This window comes from Candoia aspera, chromosome 2 (assembly GCF_035149785.1).
Source record: "Candoia aspera isolate rCanAsp1 chromosome 2, rCanAsp1.hap2, whole genome shotgun sequence".
NCBI lineage: Eukaryota > Metazoa > Chordata > Lepidosauria > Squamata > Boidae > Candoia > Candoia aspera.
Genome location: NC_086154.1, coordinates 106,029,728 through 106,047,655, shown reverse-complemented (window position 1 = coordinate 106,047,655; position 17,928 = coordinate 106,029,728). Strand labels below are relative to the sequence as shown.

The 17,928-nt window shown below is 40.7% G+C and overlaps 1 protein-coding gene across 4 annotated transcripts in view; it reads right to left on the bottom strand.

Moving 5' to 3' along the window:
* Positions 1 to 2,777: 2,777 nt before the first annotated feature.
* The window catches only part of SEPTIN9 (septin 9), a 238,326-nt gene continuing 223,175 nt past the window's right edge, over positions 2,778 to 17,928 (bottom strand). For all 4 annotated transcript variants that reach the window (XM_063292841.1, XM_063292843.1, XM_063292842.1 and 1 more), the window contains 5 exons: positions 11,664 to 11,781; positions 10,360 to 10,455; positions 8,584 to 8,680; positions 6,455 to 6,506; positions 2,778 to 5,899 (listed from right to left, as the gene is read on the bottom strand). In XM_063292841.1, the coding sequence (XP_063148911.1) occupies positions 5,761 to 5,899; positions 6,455 to 6,506; positions 8,584 to 8,680; positions 10,360 to 10,455; positions 11,664 to 11,781 (502 nt within the window). In that variant the 3' untranslated portion in view covers positions 2,778 to 5,760. The remainder of the gene's footprint in view (positions 5,900 to 6,454; positions 6,507 to 8,583; positions 8,681 to 10,359; positions 10,456 to 11,663; positions 11,782 to 17,928) is intronic.

The following is a 17,928-nucleotide window of genomic DNA, read 5'->3' as shown; positions in this document are numbered from 1 at the left end:
GGGGGAGGAGAGGGGGAGAACAGCACTGTGGGTAAAGATATGCAATTTCTGGTGATGATTACCTTCCAAGTAATTAGTTTTTAAATCAGGCAGACGTTTTGGGAGCCACTTTAATTATTTATGTTTTCTTTTATTCTTATTTATCACAGATTCTCTCATACAGGAACAGTGTGGTGCAATGGGGCCACTCATCCTGAACAGAGAACTATCTCCATCACAAGTCACCCTCTCTCAGAAATTTTCTATGACCCCCCGCCCCACATCCCCATTGGCAGTAGTCACAGGGTAGTATAGGAATTCTTCGGCCACATTTTTCCTATGCTATTCAGCCCCTTCTTTGGGACTTTCATCCGCATTCGTTTCTTACTTTCTCCCATTCATTATAGGCAGCAATCAGCAAATTGGAGCTTCCTCCCTCCAGCTGGTTTCCTTAAATATATGCTTAAATATTTCAACCAAATCACATGGCACTCACTTAAAGTAGTTTTAATTTTGTGAAATTGCAGCTATAGAAAAGGGGGAGGCAAGAAATGACTTGAACAAAGTTGTCCCAGGGGGTGGGGGGTGGGGAACGCACTTCTGGAAATTACTGGATTCTCATCCTAATTTCATTTATGGATTGTCTTGTGTGTGCTGTTCCCAGCATCTGCTCAAGTGCAATATGAACACCATCTTTACACAAATTTAGCAGTTTTACTGTAAAGAATGTAATGTTCTGTGAAATTTCTGTTGGCTTTCAACTGCTTGGATGGTTTGCCCTGATGTATTTATTTATTCAATTTATATAGCTACCTTCATGATTTTGAGAAAAGCAGCTTAAAATATCCTAAATGAGTTTTAAAATTTGACCTACAGTATGTCAGCAGACATCACACAAAGCCAGTGAGTGCAGTAGGGATATTGGGCTGGAAGACATTGCTTTTAGTCCCAAGTCAAACATGGAGTTCATCAAGTGACTTTGGGCCAATCACTCTCTCTCAGCCCCATCCACAGTGTTATTATGGGAACACAATTAGGAAAGATAATCAGGTTCATCATCTTGAGCCCTTCGAGAAAAGGTGAAATATTCATTAATTCATTTTTTCCTAGTGTCTCCTTTGTATACTGTCATTTAGTCAGCCCACAGTTTTAGAACAAGTCCTGTTCCCAAGGTCTGTCTTTAAGTCGAATTTGTATGTAAACTGGAACAGTATTAAGTAGTATTGTGTAATTAATTCAAACCATTGTGTATTTAACTTCAATTTTGCTACAATAGGCTCCATTCTTAACTATGGGTCATCTGTAAACTGGGCATTCTTCAGTAGATCAGCCTCACCTTCCTGGTAAGGAAAAGTTCAAATAACGCAGCCTATAAGTGATGAGAGTGAACATTTTTACAGTTCAATATTAAGGACAAATATTCTAGAGCAACCAACACTTTCTCCCTTTCTTGTGGGTAAGTTTAGGCTTCAAGGCTTGTGAGCAAGCGAGGTAGGGAGAAGGCAGGAATAGATTTTTCACAACACCAGGGTGGCTATATTCAGTGCCATAGCAGAACCCTACCTCTAGGCCTTACAGACCAACCCATGCTTCCACCACTCACATCTCAGTATCACAGGGGAAATCATCTTGTTGATCACCAAATCCAGACTTTAAGAAAATACAAGGAATTCAGAGTATAGCCACAGGAAATCAGTACAGCTCAGTAGCCCAATAAAATGACTTGACCTGAAAGCATCTAGCACTAGGGGGCGAGCCTACAAACCTAGCTGTCAAGATGGATCGATTAGCTATTAAGACTTAAATTGATCTCATTAAGGAATTCTGGCAGGATGATGCCATTGACTGAAAAGCAGTATCACAGAAGGTTAGTTACTCTGTTGCAGGAAAAGCAATCAAGTGGCTTCATAAAAGACTGACTGTGGCATAAACTTTCATAGGCCGTCTACTTTGTTGACATAGTGGGTGCTAACTCAGAAAGAAGCATGCCAGAATAAAACTGTCAAGATTTTAAATGTACCACAGGATCCTTTGCTGCTTGTATTAATCATGAAGGGATAAACACAGTCATTGATAATTATTCCTGGAATCATATTCGAATGGTTCAGCACAAGTCAACAAGAAAAGTTCTATAGCACTGCAGATAAGAACATTCTGGACATCTCTTCTAAACTTTTTCTGTGGAGGACAAGGATACCCAGAAATACAGTGGGACCTTACTGTGATATCTAAGGCTCCGCTTGGCAGCTGTATCATTTGGCTGTCTTCTGAATTTAGCTGAGTTGGGTCTACTGACCTATCAGATTTGTAACTTTGGATTCTCTGTGGTCTGCTAGCCAACCCTGGAATCATGGGATGTGCAATTCAAATTCAGATTTGGCAACTTATTCAGAGCACTGTGATCTTGAAACTAGACCTCTTTAAACTGGAACTGGATATCCCATAAAGCCAATGGCTTACCGAATAAACAACAGTTGGTTGGATTTATTTCTGTGATGAGGATCTACAACGCCTTCTTCTGATCATCCTGAGAGTCAAGATTCCTTGTTGTGTTCAAATGAGAATATGTAAGAGATCATCCGCTCTGCACCCATGTGCAAAATACAAAGCACTTCCAGCTTTCTCTTCAGCTGAGGCCCAGTTTCCTTTAAAGGCTGACTTCTTTCTAGCACAATACCACAGTCGGTCATATACTTGAACTAATCAGTATGTAGAAGTGTTGGGAGAAAAAAAGATTGACATGTATACTCTTTGGGTCTCAGCCCAACCTCTCCCTCCCCCCAAAAAGCCTCATCTGATTATTTCCATTTGAAACATTTATTTTTGGAAATACATATTAAACACTATTATTTATACAAAACAGGACTAAATTTATCATAATGCATACTGTTCTCAAAAAGGCCATTTTTAATAATTGGGATGAACTTTTTTGGTTTTACTCAGTAAACACTCCCCCAAACATACAATATAAAAGGAGAAAGCGGTTTTAGTCCTGCTTTTGCTGGCTGAAATACTGGGAAACATGATTGATGATACAACTACCTTTAGTTTTTGTTTTAATGAAATGAGTGGGGGTGGGGGTGGGGGTGGGGAGGTAGGGAGACTTTCTCCATTTCTTAGTTACCCATTTCATAAGCACTTGAAATATATATATATATATTTATATATTTTAGATAATGCACAATTTTTATTTTGCTAAAATATAGCAAGTCAGCAAGTAAAAAAAAATATTTTTCCTCAGCTTAACACAGCTCAGTAAAGTTTTTCCATTTTTCTTCTCTTTTAACTTGGGAGGGACAACTTAAAATTTAAAAAGGGCAGTTTAGATGTACTTGCAACATCAAATGTATAACAGCCTCAGAGCAAAGAGTACTTGAAGACATATTCACCATGGGCAGGAATGACAAAGGGACAAGAACGTCTCCTGACAGTCTGGATTCATGGGGGAAAAACTTTTGCCCTGGGCAGGATGGACACAGCAATGGATCACAGAAGACGACTTTATACGCTTAGAAGACCTGCATGAAGACGCGTTCATCTGCTAGCATCCTACAGATGGTGTTTGATGTCTTGTCCTGAGGCATTTCTACCTGTTGAGAATGGCCGCATGGGTGCCCAAATGAGGAAGGGGAAACCAGAGCGTTTAACACTGGAGGAAGCCAAAACGCAATATGCTGTTCTTTTCTGAGTGTTCCAGAAGAGAGCAGTATTGCTTCCTAGTTCCAAAAAGGAGCAGTTAGGAGTCTAACAGCATGTGGTCTTTCAGAGCTGGCTCTTTTTGAGTCTGTTCAAACACAATAATGCTATAACCTATGGACTTCTTGATTAATCATAAATACTGAGTGAAGTCTGGATCGAATTAGCATTCAGTTCTCACCCTGTCTTCATTGTTATGGAGAGGTTGCCTCTTCTAGCTTCCTCAAAGGAAGAGGACAGAAACCTTGTCCCCATTTGGAATATAGTCATCCCACCACTGCATAAGTACTGGTTGGAGAATGTGAATGAATTCTATATTAAAAGAACTTTCTATGTAACATTTGGCATGCAGTATCTGAGAGATCCTGGACTGGCACATTTTTGCACAGCCTTTCCGCCAGATGTGTTGGATATTCAGCTTCATGGTTAAACCTTGGAGTTATGGGGCCTGAAACCCAACATATCTGGAGGGTACCAAGCCAGAAAAATGCAGACCATGGCTTTTCAGACTGAGATGAACATCCTACATGATACACCTATGGATGCATACCCAGGATGCTTTAACTTTAAGTAGAAAAGTTACACTCAAAAACTGAATGCAGAGATAATTTAGCCTCTCCAGACCTCAAGAATGTCTTCAGTATTTTGAAAGAAAAAGGAGCTGAGCACAACCACATTAATAACTGGAGTCTTCTCCACTGGCTTTGCACAAAGCATATGAACTTCTACCACAGGAAAGCCTATACCATAAATGCTTGTACAGAAGCCTGAATCAAATGTATGATGAACCCTTTCACTTCTGGAAAGTCAGCAGGTTTTGGGGTTTCAGCCCTGATGAAGGCAGAGATGGGGGTGAGGAAGATGAAAGAGGAGCCTTTTTCAAGAGTCAGGATGATCTGTGTTTCCCAAGAGTGGCTTACTCTTAAAATAGAGTCGCCATACTATCCCACAGTAGATCACCACTTTTATTGAGTTTGCTGCTCTCTAATATTGTTGTCATTTTAAGGGAAGGGGGAAGAAATCAGGCATGCTGGATAAGAAATGTATAGTGCAATGTAGAATTGTGCCATGCGACCATCATACACCTTCCTATCACTCTACCATTTCTTTAAAAATGTATCTAGTCATAACAATCTTCACCTGAAATGGATGGAGTTAGATACATAAAGCGAAAAACACCCACACTGGAAATAAAACAAAAACAACTCCCTGCCCTTTCCAAGATTTATAAAACAATAAACTTTGGCACTAGATAAACCAAGTGGCTTGCAAAGATTTCTATGGATCTGAGTCACTGAAGCAGAGAGAGCAGAAATAGGCTTTTGTTTAATTCTCTTCTACCCATATAGTGAAGAAGATCCTGTGGCACATTCATCCAATCCAGCTGCCTCATCCAGATCTGATTTTGCCCTTTCAACATTGTCCCGATATGCCACTGCTCAACTGGGAATACAGCTGCATGGAGACAGTAAGAAAAGCATAGCACCCTCTTTTCTCATTAACATAGCCATGCTTCATATTTACTAGATTGGCACAATACAAGAAAACACTTCAAATATTTGGGCCAACCCTACTTGGCTTAAACAGTATCACAGGGATCTATGAAAAAGACAAATTGATTCCTGATTAACAGAAAGAGAAAGATCAATCTCTGCTCATCTAAGTTTCAAGAGACTCAAGCTGCCGCAATCATAGGGAGTCTCTCCCTTAGCTCCAAGAAAGGAACATGGACCAGTCCTGGTCAAGGATCTTGCTAAAGTGTTCACTATAATATCAAAACTCCAGAAAAGCCCCACCTGTTGAGTTCATCCTGAACCTGCTGTCCCTATAACAATCCATTACTATATCCTAAAAGGAAGGGCAGGAGAGATGTTTCACATCACAGAGACTGGAAAAGAGCAAGATATGTTTGTTATGGAAAGCGCTGTTATTTGGTCAATTAACATCAGCAGCCTGGATACCACTGGCAAAGAGGAAAAAAGAACAATGGCACCAGCAGAGGATTTATAGGATCATGTTTTAAAGGAAGTAGGGGGGAACAGGGAAGGGAAAGTGGAAAGTGGGTCCTAGCTTGGGTACGGAGCATTACATTTCATTGGCCACCAACTCTTCCTTGTCAACCACACCATTGGAGAGTGCGTTCTGGCCTTCATTTAAACGCTTAACTCTGTAGGCTTCAAAATGGATGCTGCTAGTAATGTCTTTGATGTTTTGCATGTGTGTCCTAGAAAAAAGAGAAGAGAATATTTTTAAAATAAAGGAAGAGAAGAAAGAGAGATCTTCATGTCTAAAGTTGGTTGTAAAATCAACAGCAACTTTATACTGGAATGTAAAAGAAGGACTTTAATACATATGTTTTATACACCCAAACCCCAAGTTTTAATTTTGCCATTTCCAGGAGCTGTGAAAGCTAGATGTGTTAGACTTTGCTGTTTCTGAGAACTGGCAAGACTGCAATAAATTCTGTAGGAGTGACCTGGAAAAGAGCTGCAGTACCAACCACACCTTTACAAACTTTGACTTGTTCACACACTATATTAAGTCATGGTTTAATCAAGATTTATTGAATAAACCACTGGTTAGTAGGCCATAAACCATGGATGGAATGCATACAAAACACTCATGCAAAACCAAATCATCACCAACTATGATAGGAGCATAACCAGGCTGGAGGGTCCCTGATGTACTCAAAGAATGACAATTCTAACCCACCATCCCAGTCTGAAAAGTAAATTGCCTTGAAGCATGCCAAACTGCCTCTTAAGAAATTGACACCAACCTGATCAGAAGATCTCTCAGGTAAGCAAACTCACAGTGCGTTGTATTCTCAACTGTCAGTGCAGAAGACAGAACAAACAATTAGCATAAACTCACACCTGCTAAATTCCAGAGGAAGACAGGGTTCCAAAAGCCATTCAGTCCGTGAAGAATCTGCAGCACTAAACACAATGCAGTTCCCTAGTTCTAATAGGCTAGAATAGCAGGAGGAAGTTCTCCCGTAGCGGTCCAATTAAACTGTCTTGTGTTCTGGCTTTATTCTCTGTATTCCTCTGTGTGTGATGCTTCCAAAAACACTTTATCACACACTTCTGCCTTCCAACACCCTCACTATTTTCATGAGATACAAGAACTGGCCACAGGGGGGAAGCAGAAGGCTTAAAATGGCTTTCCTTTTTCCTTTCTTTTCTTTCAAGAAAAAGTACTTCATTAAGGAAGGGAATGTCTTTTCAGTGCCAGGTTGCTTGTCCATTCCAGCCCTCTGATGTAGAAAATCCTTTTTGCATTTCAACTTTTAACACTTGGAACTTCTTCACAGGATTTTAAAAATAAAAATCCAAACTTTGTAGCAGAAGCAATATATACCGATGTACAAATGCTGATAAAATGGGCATCAACAGCAACTGCTGGAAAAGCTTCTGCTAAGCTAAACAGGCTTAGATATTTCAGCAAACATGCCTCTGCAACCCTGTCCCTCTTAAAACTGTTTCAAGGAAGATGCAAAACTGTCATATCTCAAAAATTCAAGGAGAATTAACACATAGATATATCAGCTCCTGTACATGTGAGATAGCGTCGTAATAGAATCACAATCCAGCTGAAGAAAGTAATAAAACACGTAGTACAAAAATACAGACTAAAGCTATCTTTCATTTGCTTTATTCTCAGTGAGATGGGATCCCAGCTTTCTTTGTATCAGCTGCTACAGGGAATGGGATCACTGTAACAATGTTTACAGTCAATAATGAGAGAGCAAGAGGTAAGGGATGCTCCTCCAAAACATTTCCTTCAACCCGTTTGGTTCCACAGCTGCCATTTTTAATATATTAATATCTCTACAGGACGTGAATTAAATCTTACTTATGCATGGCTAATAGTCTGTGTAGCATTTCACAATACAGAGGGAGAGGTCTCTGCCCTGAGGAGTTTGCAATTTAAATTTCAGCAGAAGGGAAACAGAGGAAGGGGAGGTAAGCGGTTCTTAAGTCAGTTGCATATGCTTAAGCTCAGGGACAGTAAGGCATGACAAGCCTTCACAGAAAACTTAATGAGGGCGAGGAAAGAAAGAAAGAAGGGAGAAAAGATTGGAAGAAAGGGGGTATCACACAGATGCCCTGGGAAACAACTGCAGGCATGTCTGCTCTTTTAATAATTCTGCTTGCTATTCTGCTTGCTCTTTAAAGCAGCATTTATGGAATCATTCACAGCATAATTCTGTTGTCCACTGAAAGCAAAATTTTATGTTATAACTTGGTTTTAGATTGCTGAGATTTATACCAGGTAGTGTGTGAACAACAACAGAATGGATATGTTTACAAACATGCAGAATGATTGCCACTTGCAGTTAACTTACGTTGAGGAAGTTACAACCCACAACTATCTTTCCTCTAGTCTCCAAAGACTGCTACTGCCTCTCGCTTTCTTAATCAGTGATAAATCACAGGAAGACACCTGTGCTCTCAGAAAGTCTCAGGGTGCTACCTCATTTCACATTGACATGAAGCCATCTTCCTTCAACAGATTTGGGCCAGACTGAGATTCTGGAATTCCCTCTTTTGCATCTTGCATTTCTGCAACTTCTAAAGATTGAGAATTTGGGTGGAGATGTAGAATTAAACTTGAGGCAGTGGAGCTTTCTGATGAAGCAACAAATCAACACTGTTTTCTTTTATTATCCCTAACAATTCTTTGAATGCTAGAGATCAACAGGAAGTCTTAGTCACTTTGCAAGCAAGGACAGAGCAAGCTAACCACAAAATGTGACTCTTATTCTGTCCAGCAGAGGGCAGAAAAACACACTGTCTTGCAAAAAGGGACACAAACATTGCCATCTTTGCACATTCAAAGATGTGACTTTAGCAAATCAAAAGCCACAATAATGGCAAGAAAAAAACAAACATGAATTCTTACCTTCGATTGTGCCCCATTTTGTTTTCCTTCCCAGAATTCTCCTTCCATTAATCTGGTATTCTTGGTCACTGCCCACCACAGCAAATGGAATCATTTCCTACAGTGAAATTTCTGGGTCAGAATGGAGGGTGAAACAATCCAGCTCCTTTTCATTGCAAGCCATATTAAACAACTGAAACAAAAGGTTTTATGTCCTTCTCCCACTTTAATTTTGAGACTTCTTAGATTCTGTCCAGCCCTTCTGCAAGAGTTGCTCCACATCAGGGGATTAGCAAAAGTCCAGAGGTAAAGCAATCATAGCCAAATTAAATATAAGGGTTTTTTTTTTAAGAAACTTTAAGCTTTTTGTTTGTGAAGTACTCCCAAGAAATGGTAAATTCTAAACTTTTAGAAAAAAACCATTCTATCTTCCATATCCTATTATTTTCCAAGGCGTAACAACCTGAGCAGAAAATGGCAGCAAGACTGTTAATCAGAACCAGGCATTGTGGACAAATTAACGATAGTCTTTTTTTCACCTGCAAGGCTCTACCTCCAGGCCTAATTTAAAGTGATGTGTTGCTTTAATTTGATTTCTATTTGTACAGTTTAATCCCAACCAACTGCATATTGGGAAGTTGCACACCATTCAGAGTCAGCTGATTGGGACAGTCCCAAAGCCCCATAAACAAACAACTTAATAATGTAGAGGGCAGAGGGAATGCCCATGAAGGATAGGAGGAAGAGCCACTACCAAGGGGCCTGAGCCCACACCAAGAATACAGTGTGAGTCAATGTCTCAGACAAGCCCATACCTAGTTGACACAGAGAGAGAGAAAGAGGAAGGGAGGGAGGGAGAGCATTCAGACTTGCAAGATTCTGTTATTATACAGTAGCTTTACAATACAAGTAGTACTGGCCTACATGGCATTTATTTGCTAGTCTGGTTTGCCTTGAAGGGCTGGCACCCCCTCAACAAAACCTGTGAATATGTCTTCTATGATCTTCCCTGATGCTTAGTGTGTTTCAAAGCTCGGCTTATACATGTTTATTTTTCTAGGCCGTTTAAAAATCAAATTAATATTAATTACATAATTCTATTGGCTGGTTTATTTTTGGCATGGGGATGGAGGAGGAAGATTGTTATGGAAACTTTGGAAGACTTTTCCTGATACTGGCATTTTCTTTTTACCCTTTGTGTTAGATGTGAATGAGTTTTGTTTTATACTTTGCCAGTTGCTTAGTAAAATTGTTGCCAACATGCCACCAAGTGAAGTGGGAGTAGAATCCTAAGGTGGTTTCAGACCAGCAACCTTATATGGGAATGGGCATGTTGACTTCTTTAGAAGTCTACAGAGTTCACAGAGCCAACTGCCAACCAGAACTTGCTCTTCTTGTCCATTCGTTGCTCATTTGCTGGCCAGTAAGAAGACTCTCATCCTACCTCCTCAATTGTGTGTCCAAAAGCAAATGCCTTTCCCCTCAAATCAATCAATCAATCAATCAATCAATCAATCAATCAATCAATCTGTAGCAGGAAGATGTTGAAGCACAGTGGGGACCTTGGTTTGATTTACTGTTGCAAATGCATCCCTAAGCGAAATAGCCCTTAAATCAACATCAGTTTTACATTAAAGTCAAGGAAACAGGCTAACTTGCAGATTTTTTAAAATGATCAGGAATCTAACAGACAAAAATAAATATCATTGAGAAGAATTCTTGAAGCCCAAACTGGAAGTCTGCTGTAAACCTCTGAACACAAATGAAATGTGTATTAAAAGATATCTACACACTTACTCTAAATTTTTCATTTATTAATCGGTCTTCAGTATCCTCATCAAACTGCTTCTGGGGGTATACATCTATGCCATTAGCAAGGAGATCTGCTGTAATCTAAGAAGAAAAAAACAGTGAACATAACAAGGCTGTGATTAGACAGACATGCCAACAAAAGGTCCTTATTGACTGAGCTATACAAGAAGGAACCGCAGTGGCCTTTACATCTGGTCACATTCTTATCACTCACTGCTAGCCTGCAAGGCAACTTTGCTGAAGCTAAGGTGTGAATCTCGACAATGTTTGAATAGCCTGGGAAGCACATGGCCATCCAAAAAAGATATGCAGAATGCAGTAAAGCCACCAACCAATCAACCATTATTATTTGTGAATACAGTTAACGAGATAAACACTGGAAGTAAACACACAATGGTCATAAAGATCTCAGTACGTGAGAAGTTTCCTGTACATCTCTTGGATTCAGATTGTTCAAAGCAGCTTTGTGCAGTCCTTGTGCACTGATAGTACTCTACAGCTCTTAAGCCACCCGCTGAAAAACAGCAGTGTTGGGGAACTGGTCCAAAGACTCAACTTTCTCCTGCAAGGAGACAAACTAATTCATCTGCAGGCTGATCCAAAATAGAAGTATCTTGCTGTAGGCTGTCAAGTCAAGGCAAAATACGGAAAACTAGCCAAGTTATTTTTGGCGTCTGTGGAAGAAACCTGCAGCCATCTTCTTTCCATGTTCATAAGAAAAATGCAACAATTAAACAAATCAGAAGCCCCTTAACAGTACTAAATGTTAAAGCCCTTCAACAGCACTTAACCCCACCCCCCGCTCATTAATGGCAGGGTCAAAACAAAACAAATGAAGACAGTCAGGGTGGCTAACTTCAGCAGGATGGGAGCAGAGATATACCCCTCCAAACAAGGCCAGACATGTGGGTGTTACAATTAAACAATGAGAAAAGCTACTGACTCCTCTTGAGTCACACATAGCAAGTTTCTCTTTTTGGAGCAATGTTAGTAACAGGTCTGTTTTTAAAATCCACCTGGAGCAAGATCTGCAAAACGGAGGTGGCCAAGTTTATTCCCCCCTGCCACCCTGCCCCGCCCTGAAGAGAGGACAAGCCAGGAGAAACAGATACAGCGCTTGGAAACTGATGAAGGCCTTTCCTCTTATCAGACAAGATTGCCGCCCGAACTGTGGCCCAAGGAATGTGCTGGGTCCCTGGATCTCAGGGTACAGTGTGGGAGAAGGAGAGAAGGAAAGAAGAGACTCAAGAAAAGTCAGGAAGGGCCTTGTCCTGTCCCATCCCGCTTACCCTTTGCTTGAAGGAGTCCCTCTCCTCCAGGGTTAACGTGTCTGCTTTGGCGATGACAGGCACAATGTTAACTACTTTGCTCAAGCGTCTCATGAATTCAATGTCAAGCGGCCGGAGGCTAAAAACAAGACAGAGGAGAGATTTCTCAAATGAGACCAGGAAAGTGGAATCATTCTGGCTTTCCTCTGCACTTCAGGAACACAGAAATGCCACAAGGAAATGGCTCCCTCTCCATAGGACACTTAAAAAGGGGGCTGAAAAGTCAATAATCAGGTTTGAATGTGAACATAAGCATTCCTCTTCTGATTCATCCATTCAACATACATTCAGACCAAGGTCATGGAGATGCCTCAGGAAAGACCACGATCAGTGCAAGAGCAGTAGTCCACGTTCCTCAAGAACTGATAACCAGAGGCAGGCTGCTTAGGATACTGAAAGAAAATTATCCTGACTATGAGCTATTGGCAGCAAGGTGTTTCACAAATGTCTTTAATTCCATTTTAAGGCTGTCCACATCAGAAGCCAGAATGACATATTGATAATTCTCTCAGCCCAGCTGATTGCAGCAGTTTAGTAAGTGGGATCAAACAGCTAGTCCTTGGATGCTGCCCTCAACTCTTTGGAGGAAACCGACAACTACGAGACAATCTCATGCAAATTAAGCTTCCTATTTATTTATTTTATTTTCTATCCTGCCTTAATTTTTTTATATAAATAACTCAAGGCAGCAAACATACCTAATATTCCTTCCTCTTCCTCTTTTCCCCACAACAGGAACCCTGTGAAGTGAGTTGGGCTGAGAGAGAGGGCCTGGCCCAAGGTCACCCAGCTGGCTTTCATGCCTAAGGAGAGATTATTGCTCACTGTCTCCTGGTTTCTAGCCCAGCACCTTAACCACTAGACCAAACTGGCTCTCATTTTAGCTTTCTATGTTCTAATCTCTCAATATAATAATAATAATAATAATAATAATAATAATAATACCACCTCTCTCTCAAATTTAGCTTCCTATGTCCCCTCAGTACCCAGGACACATCTGCACTCTGTGTATATGTATGTGCATGCCTGCATGATACAAATACAAAAAATGTGTGCAAAGCACCATTATTGTGTAAGTATCAGCAAAAATAGAGGGCAGACAGGTCTTCTTTGGTCTCTGTGTGTCTTGACTTTTATATTGTGGTTCCCAGTTCAAAAATCAGATACAAAAATGAACACAACTGCATGCAAAAGGAATTTTTAAAAAATGTTCTTAACATTTGCAAATGTATATGGAATTGGATAGAACAGACATGGTGGAATAAAATATGGGAAACTGACTGATGGACCCAAACCAATCCTTAGTTTACAGTGATCTAGGCCTGGTGGAATGAGAGATTAACTTCTGGCTACAAGGGTTATGCTATTTTCTTCCAAGTCAAAGTGGGTTTGCCTTCTGGTGGATGGCAGATCTAAGTCCAACGTGTTTTTTCTCCCCTCATAAAAAAGAACAACATGTACATTTTGCTCAGCTGCCCCCACACTCCTGCTTTTCTTTTTTTTTTTTTCTTGTTTGAGATGGGGTCAGTTTGCCTGTTTTCTTGGTCTTCAAGGGTTCTGCATGTGACCAAGTAATTTGGGCCAAGGGAGAAAAGGTTGCTATGTTCTACTAGGCTATTTAGTTATGTTCTATTAGGCTAGAGCATAGGCTATTAGGATACATTTTACAAAATGGCAAGCAGGGGAGGCAGCGAGGTTGGGAAAACAGGAATATTGTGAGAATATGCTCCATAGAAGCAGCCAAGAGGGAGGAGTTTTGGACATTCTGACTTCAGTCCATCATATGGCAAACAAAGAGAAAGACGGAGCCAGCTTCTCATTGGAGTGCACCAGATCAGGGATCGATCACATCTTGCAAAACGTGCTTTTAAAAACTTTGAGGGGCTTGAAGTTCCCAGTTAGCTGTATTTGGCTTTAACGAACTGAATAGCAGCTATTCTGCCAAATGGTTTTTAGGTATTTTATATTATAACAATTGTTTTCTCTCCTGGGAACCATGTTCTGAAAGGTGGGTTATAAATCTTCCTAGTAATATAAATAACCAAAATCTTAGGAAGCCCCCATTTGCATTCTACTACACATGGCAGCTTCCAGCCCAATTGCTGTGGTCTATAAAGAAAGCTGTGGGTATCTTGATTGATTTCAGCATTAATCACTGTGATATTTAGAAAGTATATCTATGATGCACTCTTTTGTGACACAAGATACTCTTGGTTAAGCTGATCATTTGCTCTTTAAGAACAGGCTGGAGTCCTGCCTTAGCAACTGTAAGTTATGTTTCTCCCCTTTTTAACTTACTACATTCATCCTGAACTAGAAATTCATTCATTCAGTGTGTATATAGTAAAAGGGCAAAGCAAATGGGGCAGATGGATTCACACAGTCTACTTGAGTTATTTTCAAATGGTTGCTTTTGTGTATCAGTCTTTTTTATTAGAAACTATCTATCCTGAGGCACAACTCAAGTTGTCTTTCAGCTAGAGAAATCAGTACTTAACCTCATGATAAAGTTATGGGGAGAGAAACCATGTTGCTTCTCATTTCTGTCAGAGTTATCAACACCCATATGCAAATGTGAAGCACAGACATCCAAGAGAAGTCATGAAGCAGCAGCACCAGGAGCTTGAAATGGCAGCAAAAGACTCTCCCAAAGCATGAGATTCTACGAAGTAAACAGTGAAAGTGCTTCATCTCATGCCAGTAAGCAGCTTTCTAGCCCTTGCTGGGTCAAAAGAGAAGACTGGGTGGGGATGCCAGGAAGCTAACTACTGGTAGTGACCAGTGAAATACAATTTGCTCAGCATATTCAATTTAGATTACACTCATGGATACTTAGCTCTTCAGTTCAACCACACAGATCACTTGTTTGTTCCTGACCTAGAACAGGAGAGTTGGGATGAGTTGCTGGCAGAGATTTTGCAGGCAAAATCACTTGTATTCATTCCAAGTTAGAAACCACAAGACAGAGGTGCCAAGGGTAACATCTAGCAATGTTTGATGGGAAAAGTTTGATCCTGAGGAAGCAGACAGAATCCTTTGGGAGATGAGCTGTTACTTGTAGGCCTGATCCCTACATTGCTAGGGAGAGGATGGGAAGCTGGGTCTGGGTGGTTATGAAACCCTACTGTGGGAGAGTGGAGATGTCAAAGGCTTTGGTGCAACCATTCCTTAGGGAACTGGCCCTGGACCCAGCTGTACTGAACAACTACCACCCAATATCTAACTTCCCCTTTTGGGGAAAAGTTATTGAGATGTGGTGGACCATCAACTGCAAATGACTCTGGAAGACATCGATGGTCAGAACCAGTCTTGATTCAGGCACAGGCAGGGAATGGAAATTGCACTGGGTGCTCTTGCTGATTACATATGGTGGGTCTTAGATGGAAGAAGCATGATCCAGCCTTCAATGCCATTTATGGTATTTTTCCAGACTAGCTATGAGGGCTAAGAATTGAGAGTGCTTTTTTGGGTGGTTCAGTGCCTAAGTGTGCAGGTCCAATCAGTGTGTATGGGAGAGGAGAGGTCAAGCCCTTGGGCACTTCAATATGGGATGCCTCAGGGCCTGATTCTTTTTCCCATCTTCATGCAGCTATAGGAAACTACTGGGGGAGGTCACCCATTAATATGCAGATGATACTCTGTCATCTCTAGTCCAGTTTATGTGGGATACACAGTGGAAGTCTTGTCCCAGTACCTAGAAACTTTAATGGTCTGAATATGGACAGACAGACTGAAACAAGCCTTAAAAGATGGAGTGAGTGTGGGTTCAGAAACTGAATGATTCTGGGACAATACCAACCACTGGGGATGTGGTTGTGCTCTTCCAGAAAAAAACTGGTGCACAATTAGGGTGCTCCTGGACACCCAGCTCATGCTGGAACAGCAAGTGAAAGCTATTGTCAGGAGGACCTTTGCCCAGCTTCAGCTGGAACACCAATTACAGCCATTCATATTTGTTTGTTTGTTTATCCTGTTTTTTTTTAAATAAATAACTCAAGGTGGTAAACATACCTAATACTCCTTCCTCCTCCTATTGTCCCCACAACAACCACCCTATGAGGTGAATTGGGCTGAGAGAGACTGGCCCAAGGTCACCCAGCTGGCTTTCATGCCTAAGGCAGGACTAGAACTAACAGTCTCCTGGTTACTAGCCCAGCATCTTAACCACCAGACCAAACTGGCTCTCATTCATGGAACACAAATCCCTCATTATGGTTGCCCGTGCCCTTGTCACCTTGAAGACCATCTGGAAACTGCAACTAGTGCAAAATGTAGCAGCCTGCATATTAATCAGGACAATCTGGTATTTGCCAGGTAACACCAATATTCCAGGAGTTGCAATGGTTGCTGGTTTGTTTTCAGGATTAATTCAAGGTGGTGTTGATCACCTTTAAAGTCTCCCATGGCTTGGAACCCAGCTATCTTTGAGAATACTTGCTATAAATAGAATGTGCGTAACCAACACATGCCTGCAGAGAGTGCTTGCTGAGTTTTCACTCATAAGGTGCAACAAGGGGACTTGAAGGTGGCCATTCTCTGCATGTATGATATATTCAGGAAGCTTTTAAAAACATGCCTCTCAACATACATTTGGAACTGGTATCTGATCTTGGGATGAATCTAGCATCATCTAGTTCTGATGATATAGGGTTTCACGGTTTTTGTAACTGCAATATGATTTAAACTTACTGCTTACATGTATTAGTGTGATTGTTTGACAATTAGTTAATTACTGTAATATATATTGTCGCTTAGAATCAGATAATCATTTGCTTAGAATCAGGTAACTGAAACAGTATAAAAGCATCTGTAATCCACACATGCATAAAATAAGTAAGATCTCCTATTTCAATCTGGAATTATTACTTCATCTGCTTCAATTTACACCTCTAGCAATTAGGTCAAAGATGGCAATGTAAATAGGAAGTGGCACATTTTTATACAAGATGATGGCCATCAGCCCAATGGAACTGTTGAGTTTTTAAGATGTCCCAACTCACAGCCACTTTCCAGAACACAAAGGAGAGCATATTTTCCAGATGTCAGAATGGTGCTCCTTGTGAATGTATATCATGGCAAATTAATTTCTGTATCTTTTTCTTTGCTCCAGTATATGACACACTGCTAAAATGAGGAATACTGCACTATTGCAGAAGGGCAGTGTCATGAGTAAGGATGGCCAGCAGGGGGCTCCCACCCAGACTGTCAAGCGCATGCGTAGCACTGAGGAATTAGGTAGCCATTCAAAGAGACACAGATCGGGACCGCCTTAACCCTTGGGGGTTATATGTCTGGGTTTTCCCACGCTTCTTCAGTTTGTTAGGATTCTTGTTAAGTACTAGTAATAAATATTAGAGACCAGTTCCTTGTCTCAGTGTGTTTCCTGGTAATCAGGACAGGCAGGGAATATTACTCTTACTACAAAACAAGATCAGATGGTCAACCATGACAAGAAGCATGTGGAAGTTGTCAAGTGATTTTCACTACATTCTTCTATAGAAAAATGAAAAGTGGAATAAGTTTTTTACTAACTCTAGCCAGTTCCAAAATAGAAGAAAGCTAGCAGTCCATCAAACAAGGGCTCTAATGAGATGGGACAATACCTCCGGCATAGAGGCTGAAGCAAGAGATCCAAAAGTCTTTTTAAGCCATTTGGAACTTTTCTGTTCTCACCTAGCTTGGTATATAATAAATATGTATGACTGTTGAAAGAAAAAGAGAGTGAGTGAGTGTGAGAGAGAAAAAACCAAGCATAACTAAATATAATCCAAATTCCAGTATCGCACTGCAAGCTGGTTTCCATGTCTGAAAGGTGCTTAAGTTTAATTTATAATATGCTAACCATGGTAAAATGCATGTGCTGCAGATAGAGGGTGTCAATATCTTTGGGTGACTTAATTAGCACTGAAAGAAATCCAGAATATGCCTAGAGCTTATTGGCACATTGGGGTTTTGTTGGTACTTGTAAATCTTATGCTCTGCCTCCTGACTGATGGGATACAAACAATAATATGTTGGCTTACAAAATAGTCTCTAGGTTAGAGATCCTAACTTGTATAAAATAAAGTTAGCTTGGCATAAAACCTGGGCTTTTGTTGTGCTTAAGGCACACTGGCCCAAATGTGCCAGCTGTCCTTACAGTTAGCAGGCAATTCTACATATGGCATGGGGAAGATTAAGGCTAGTAACCAGTCTACATCTTCTTTTTGTTACTAAAAACATTATG